Here is a 7945-nt window from a genome sequence, read left to right as displayed (position 1 = left end):
CGTGGACTCGCCCTCACTTCTTATTACTTCTCTCCTATGAAACACTATTAATGTTTTTCCTATTTGTTAAACTTTATTAAAAATTATAAAAATATTAATGCGATTAATTTAATAAAGAGTAAAACTTACCCAATTTTATTACCAATAGTAAATATAATTTGTCAAAATAAATATGTCAGAAAATGTGTTACTAACTCTTTACAATTTCTTAATTCACATAAAAAAATTATATGCTTGATAGTCTCATTTGCAATGTTGATTTTGAAATTAGGAATATCAAAACTAACTAAGCTCGTTGGACTAACTGGTTTAACCTACTAATTTTGGTTAATTGGGCCAAGAGATTTCAACTCGCTAGCTCACATAATCTATCTTATATTGTCCCACTAAAAAATGGATTGGTAATGGATCTTCTTATCGGGCTTTTTAATTTATATTTGTATTGATTCATCAAAACAAACGTATTTTCGTTGTATATTTTTATACAACAGAAATGTATGTATGTTGCGTATTTTATGTAATCAAATTAATTACGATACAATTAATTTATTAATATCATAATTAAATTATTATTATTAATAAAGATAATTCATATAATAATTATTTTGATTATCTCAGTAAGTGTAACTTCTACCTAATTAATTTATTTTAAATTAAAAATGATTTTCACTACTATTAAAAGGTAAATTGTCTCTTAATTAATTTTAAAAAGATAATTTATATCATAATTTATTTGATTACTTTTAAAAATAAAGTAACTTGCATATATAGTTAATTAAGAATATTTATAAAAAAAATATGCAACATAATTATGTTTCTTTATTTAGAAGAGGTACACAAAAAATTACCCGATGGAACCTTTATTTCGTTGGCAAAATACACAATGGAATCACATTTTCATTGTGTATTATTCTTTTTGCACTTCCTCTTACACAATAGAAATATGATTTTATTGTGTATTTTATCAATCGAATCATGTTTTTGTGAAAATGGTATTTTTGGAATAATATCTTTTTAAAACTACATGGGGCTGTAAATAGCAAAAGAAGTTAGAATTTGTTGGATTGACTCAGCGACTGCGCGGCCCGAAATCTTATATATAAAAGTCACAAATTTTGGTGTATGATGTCATTAAAATTATTTTACATAGATTTTCATGCAATTCAAAAATCATACAAGCTAATATTTTTTTTTATTTAAGAAAATTTCTAATACAATAACTACTCCTATAGCCCTTCCCGCTATTCTTTTCTTTAATCAAACAAATTTACCTTTTAATTTAATAATGAGTGAATTAGAATGAATTAAAATAAAACAAATTATTATTTCACTGTTTAGATATTTTTTATAATAGATAGAAGAAAAAGACTAACCATCTCATACTATTAAATTAGAGGTGAAAACAGGAGTATTAGATCAATGAAATGGAATTAGATTCTATTCCAATCCATTCTATTCTAAAAATCTAAATAATAAAAATCAGTATCACTTATTCTATTCTACTTCTTTTATGTACATACTGTTCAACTTCATTTTACCCTCCAAACAAGCTGCTGTTAAATGGTCATGTTATTATGGAGATCGGTATTCAACCATAAGCATCTTAAATTTCCTCAATGAAATTAAGCTTCTAACAGTATTTGGAGTAAAAAAAAGGGTAAAAGAAAAAACAACAATGATGCATTAACAACTGTTGTAAGGACGCTATTTGTGTTCATAACGTGTTCCTTGATCCTTTTTGTGGGGGATCCCCTTCTATCATTCATATTGCTTAATGTTTACTTAAACATCCCACCAACCTGTTAATGCCAGTAATAATGTGTAGCCCCCCATCCTTTTCTCCCCATAAAGCCAGCACTACTGCACAACCATTTGCTTTGCTCATCTTACTAAATGAATCTTTATGCTGCCATTGTTCATAGTCGACAAACATTGACTTTTTTTTTATCTTGTGTTTTTCGTGTAATTATATAATGAAAATAGAATTTATCTCTAACTTAGAGATTTTTCATTTGTTGTTTGTATAAATGCTGTTAATAAAAATACAGAATTTATATCCCTAACTTTTGGCTTGTTGTTTACATAAATGCTCTTACTAATGGAACGTGATTGAAATGAAGATAGTAAGACACAAAAATACTTCGTATAAGTACTGAGGCTTGAAATACTCCTTGTGATTATTATTAAGAGAGTGCAAACTAAAGAAAATATTACTGAACTGAAATGGAACAAAACACTTTGCTAAAAAAAGCTTAGACTTGATTTCAGCTGCTAGCCCTTATAGACAATCCATTATTCATTATAGTAAATGTTAGTTAGTATCTTATCACATCATGCTAAAAAATGATTAGGTAGCTCTGGATCACTATCTGTTTATGATCTATGGTTCCGATTAATTTTATATGGAACTTATGAAATTATAAGACTGACTTGGTAGGGTTAAATTGTCGATATAAATAAAAAGAGATATATTTAAGTTTTTAAATTTCAAAATAATTAACAACAGTTACTAATAATTTAAATTAGTTATGTGTTATGTAGAAATTGGTTGTAACTAATAACATTATGTGGCATGGTTGGTAGATAGCAATGTGATCAGAAATTCGATGTGTTTGGAGGTTCAACTTGAGTTCACAGAATAAAAATGAGAAAGATGGGTCGAAACTATGGATCAAGTAATTGTATAGAATATAAATAAAATACGTTACTAAATATTAGTCCCCACGGTGATGATGGTTACAACACAGACATGGCAATGGTGGTCACCAATCACCATGGTTGTTAGTTATCTTATAAATGCACCTAACTACCTTCACCCGCCTCATGCCTCATCATCCTAATAAAATGAATTGAAATGAATCTGTCCACGTGATGAAAGAGTGGGTAACAAACTCATTATTCAAATTCAACATGTACGATTAACTCACAGAGTCACGGTTATCTTTATTTTATGTCATCTTCAGATTTTAACTTGTGAAAGTGAATTTCCCCAAAGCCGAAATATAAGGAAACGAAAAATAAAAGATGAAAAAAGTTGTTTCAAAAAAGAAAGGGACAGCAAGAGAATGAGTGAGAATCATGTGAAGTGCCGCCGCATACACACACACACACACATACACATTCACTCTCTCTCTCTCTCTCTGTCTCTCTCTCTTCCTTAACTTGTCTGTTAAATTCAACAAACACAACCTTTGTGAGAACTTGTTGTTGTTGTTCAATGGCTGCAACAGCTTCAAGGTTTATCAAGTGTGTGACAGTTGGGGATGGAGCTGTAGGCAAAACTTGCATGCTCATTTGCTATACTAGCAACAAATTCCCCACGGTATCAACTCTTTGTTGCATATCATATCTCTCTCTCATTTGTATGAGATTCTTTTTATGAGTTAGTGTTGAGATCATATTAGATTTCATGAAATCAATGTCACTTTGTTATCTGGGACTGGGTAGTTCCTTAATATCTTGCTTCTGTCTTGAGTCTTGGAGTCTAATTTTCACCTTTTGCCCCCTATGCTGGGTATCTATGCTTGTGGGGTTGTTTGGTTATCAGGACTATATTCCAACGGTGTTTGATAATTTCAGTGCAAATGTAGTTGTGGAAGGCACAACTGTCAATTTAGGCCTCTGGGACACTGCTGGTATGTTTACATAGTTACACAGGCTTGTCAATTTGTTGTAGTATATACATATTTATATAGAGAGTGGTTAATCTTGATCATTCAGTGTTACATGGGATGATCAAGATTAGCTCTTCTAATGCTCACAATGTATGCAATTTAATTTCTCATGAGCCTGAGTGAATTTTGTCATGTGCAATGTAGTTAATCTTGATCACTCACTGTTACATGGATGATCAAGATTAGCTCTTTTAATGCTCACAATTGTATGCAAATTAATTTAATTATGAGGCTGAATGAATTTTGTCATGTGCAATGGCAAAGGTTGTAATGTTCCATTTGCTTCCATTGTCTTCCTTAGGACAAGAGGATTACAACAGACTGAGGCCTTTGAGCTACAGGGGGGCAGATGTCTTTGTCTTGGCTTTCTCTTTAGTCAGTCATGCAAGCTATGAAAATGTGTTGAAGAAGGTATTCTAGGGCCTCTAAACTGTATTAGTACTTTGGCATGTCTTGTTGGTTTCTCTTCTATTTTCTAATTTTGTATACACTGTTCAGTGGGTTCCTGAACTGCAGCATTTTGCTCCCGGCATTCCAGTGGTGCTAGTTGGCACCAAATTGGGTAAGTCATTAAGCAATGGTCTTACAATTTGTCTGAATCCAATGTTATTTTATCTTCTGTTTGTAGTTTTCTTTTAATTTTTACTATTTTTGTTATGGCCATTTTGTTCATAAGGCCTTACCTGAATGCTGTGAAAATTGGATCTGTCCAACCAGAACCCATCTATACTGAGACCAGATTTCATGCTAGAACCATAGCTATAGGCCTATGCTGTATAGATAGATTAGATTCTTTAGGCTGTCATTTTGTTGTGCTGAAACATACTAGCTCATTTGGCATAGAATTACAAGATATCGTGTATAACATTAGTTAGGAGTGAAACTATATAGAAAAAGTTTGATTCTGTAATGCCATTAAAAGGCTAAAGGTCTCATTCTCATAGCTTAGATTGAATATTCTTCTCTTATTAGATTAATCACTTTTAAGATTATCTTGTATTACATTTTATACTGTTCAATGCTCATAAAAAGAATGTCTCAAGCTTTTCTTACCAAAATGAAATATAATGGACATGGACCATGAGGAGAAGCATCATAGCCATATTACAAGAAAGTTTAATAAATAACTCAATTTCAGTCGGGCTTGTAATTGAAGAATTTTGACCATCAAATGTAGTAAATTGGGAGAAAGTTTATTCAGAGGGAAGCTAACTATGAAATATTGGTCAACAGAATCACAATATAATAAGTCAACAGTTAATATTAATTATCTCCTCAATTTGTTACTTCAGATAATGACATTTTTTATATTTTGCTATGAACAAATTTCAGTCTCTACCTATCATATTAGAAGACTTTTGACCACTCATATCCCTTCAAGACTTTTACTATTTCTGACTTCAGTCAATCCTGAAAAGAACCTTGGCTGAGTTTGATAGCCTCTAGTTGTGGATAACATTTCTCTTTCATCCTTGCTGCAATAGCAACTTAGTATAAATAAAAAAAAAAAACTTCGTACCCCATTGCCCAGAGGCTCTTCGCTATGCGAAGGTATGGGGAAGGGATGTTGTACGCAGCCTTACCCTTGCATATGCAAAGAGGCTGTTTCCGGATTCGAACCCATGACCAACAAGTCACCAAGGCACAACTTAGTATAAATAAAACTAATGCTAAAATATTGAATCTTCCAATTGTATAGATTTTTTGTCACCTATGTTTCATGGTTGGTGGTAAATGGTAATCAGTTAGGTGTGCAGTGATTGATTCCTGCATAAAATACTGTATTTATGATAATCATGCAGATCTCCGAGAAGACAAGCACTATTTGGCTGATCATCCTGGTCTGGTGCCTGTGACTTCTGAGCAAGTACTATGTCTTACTTTATTAGCCACCTAAAGAGTTCAATAGCCAGTGTTTATTGAAACTGTTGGGTTTTGTTCATAATCAGGGTGAGGAATTGCGTAAACTGGTGGGAGCTACATATTATATAGAGTGCAGCTCAAAAACTCAGCAGGTATGTTTATACTGCCATTTTATTCTTACAACACTTGATGTCTCAAGCAATCTGTCGACAAATTTTTGACATTTCTGTTCTAAAGAAAAATATTTCAATTGTCTACTTCAGAACATTTTAGCACATTGTGGCCAGTGCATTACGGAGCATAACATACTTCAGACATAGTACGTATTGCACTGGGAAATGCAAGGCTAAGGGAACACTTCTTTTTGAAATTATTGGAGAGAAAAGAAGATCAAATATAAAATCCAATTAAAATGGATGGAGAAAAATCCAAGATAACTTTAATAATAATAATAATAATGGTGTTATTACTGCTTAATGGTATTGCTGAAAATTTGATTATTGGTGAAGACCAATGATGTCAATTGATCCATGTAGCTGAGTACACCTGGTGAGACAAGCTTAGTTGTTGTTGTGAATATGGTTGGTGTGTGGCAGTTGGCAAAAAAGTTAAATCAATTATATGAAGGGACCATATATTATTGAGTGGTGATTTCTATACGTTACTTGCTCTAGGGAAGTTTAGTTCTATAGAGAGAATATGCGAAAGATGTAAACTCACCCTAATGATTTCTTTGGAATTGAAATATTGAAATATCTACGATAAAGATAAGCTTTAAGTTCAGTATCTATGTCTCACTTTTGCTTCAGAAGATAGTGTTTGCCATTTTTGCAGATAAATACTTCCTGTTATTTCTGAAATTCAGCTGTAAATGACCCTATTGTCATTTGTCAATGCAATTAATTGCAGAATGTGAAGTCAGTTTTTGATGCTGCTATAAAGGTGGTCATTAAGCCTCCACAAAAACAAGAGAAGAAAAAACCACGTCGAGGGTGTCTACTGTCAGTACACTTTTTTCATATCATAACAACTCCTGCACGTGAAACTTTCTTACTTGTGAAAAGGGATAGTTCAATAAGTGTTTATTGAATTCATATTTACTGTGTGCCACTTACAATCAAAATTATTCATATATGTTATATACCTGACCTAAAGAATAAGTGGTATTCTATATAGTTAAGACTTGAGACATCATTAATCATGCCAAACTTTTTATTATTGATTGTATATAGTTTGTGGATTATCATGTACTGGAGGGTTTAATTTAATCCATCTCAATGGAATTGCAGAAATGTCATCTGTGGAAGGAATATAGTTCGTTTTAAATGAAACATTTCATCCAAAGGCTTTTCTTGGGAGGGAGAAGCACTGTCATCATCATTCTGTAGAATTTTTTAAATTGACCTGGGTCCTTTGGCTTTTTTAATTTCATGATAGGGTTATGTTTTGAGGAAATACTGAGCTTTTTTCCGTGCAAATTTCTTGTAAGGAAAGGACAGTCAAAGCCAATTAATTATTCATGGCAAGCTATTATTTTGCTTCTGTTGATATCATCACGTACATAGATGTAATCAGAACAAAATTTCACATTTGTGTGTTACATTCACATATATGATTAAAAAATTGGTTTTTTGTTAAGTTTGATTTGATGATTTTTGTTTACATTCAAACTAAAAAATGGTTTTTGTTTATCTTGCTCATACGCAGAGATAGCCAGATACATGAAGATTAAGTCGTATTTATTGTATTCGTTGCTTGAAAAAGCATTAAGTATTTACTTTGCAGTCAAAAAAATTGTTTTTATTTTTCATTTGTATATTTTTAATTCTATAACCAACATCTCAAGAGTATTCATTAACAAATCCCTCCATTTATTTTTATGTGTTATTTAAGGTTGTTATCTAGAAATTAAGATTTTTTTTTTAATAAAATAGTCATGAGATTTCTTTTTTTACTCCTTTTCTTCTCACTCTACGATAAATGCATAATGCATGTATAAACTAATTAACTATTAGAAAACAAACAAGGATATAATTGATATGATCTTGAAATTTACAAATGATAGATAAATAAAAAAAATTCAAAAATCTAAAACTTAAAAATAAATGGAAGAAGTACTTTGCAGGCATTACTGACAAGAACCAGCTTCAGAATCGAGGCATTTTCCCTAATGCGGTTATATTTTTTATTTAGTAATTTTGTCTTTTTTTCATTCTGAAAATTTTAAAGTGTCTTGTACGTTGTATTGGGTAGATTAGAAATAGGTTATGTGAGTAGAATGAGAGACGATAAAAATTGTTGTTTGGTTTATAGAAGTAAAATGAAGAGAAATTTAAACTAAAGAGAAAAAAGAGTACATACATAACAAAATATTTCCGAGTTCCACAAAACTTGGATGGTTTCTACAA

At 31.4% G+C, this 7945-nt stretch overlaps 1 protein-coding gene across 2 annotated transcripts; it reads left to right on the top strand.

Moving 5' to 3' along the window:
• Positions 1-3032: 3032 nt before the first annotated feature.
• LOC100806681 (rac-like GTP-binding protein ARAC8) lies at positions 3033-7175 on the top strand. 2 transcript variants are annotated; one of them, NM_001369170.1, is made up of 8 exons: positions 3033-3322; positions 3548-3635; positions 3976-4085; positions 4173-4236; positions 5477-5541; positions 5624-5689; positions 6447-6538; positions 6827-7175. In NM_001369170.1, the coding sequence occupies exons 1-8, from the start codon at positions 3218-3220 to the stop codon at positions 6864-6866; spliced, it is 630 nt and encodes a 209-aa protein (NP_001356099.1). In that variant the 5' UTR covers positions 3033-3217; the 3' UTR covers positions 6867-7175. The 2 variants fall into 2 exon arrangements, with proteins under 2 accessions (NP_001356099.1, XP_040871167.1); XM_041015233.1 differs by having other exon boundaries at positions 3036-3322; positions 6447-7175.
• Positions 7176-7945: the final 770 nt, after the last annotated feature.

This window comes from Glycine max, chromosome 5, assembly GCF_000004515.6.
Source record: "Glycine max cultivar Williams 82 chromosome 5, Glycine_max_v4.0, whole genome shotgun sequence".
Taxonomy (NCBI): Eukaryota; Viridiplantae; Streptophyta; class Magnoliopsida; order Fabales; family Fabaceae; genus Glycine; species Glycine max.
The sequence above is the reverse complement of the archived record's forward strand: the minus strand, read 5'-3'. Positions and strand labels throughout refer to the sequence as shown.

What these genes read in the sequence shown, in the direction of transcription:
- LOC100806681 (XM_041015233.1), top strand. Translation starts at nt 3,218, where the DNA reads ATGGCTGCAACAGCTTCAAGGTTTATCAAGTGTGTGACAGTTGGGGAT. An exon ending in AGGCCTCTGGGACACTGCTG is followed by an intron (nt 3,636 to 3,975) that starts GTATGTTTACAT and finishes TGTCTTCCTTAG; the next exon opens with GACAAGAGGATTACAACAGA. An exon ending in GCTAGTTGGCACCAAATTGG is followed by an intron (nt 4,237 to 5,476) that starts GTAAGTCATTAA and finishes ATAATCATGCAG; the next exon opens with ATCTCCGAGAAGACAAGCAC.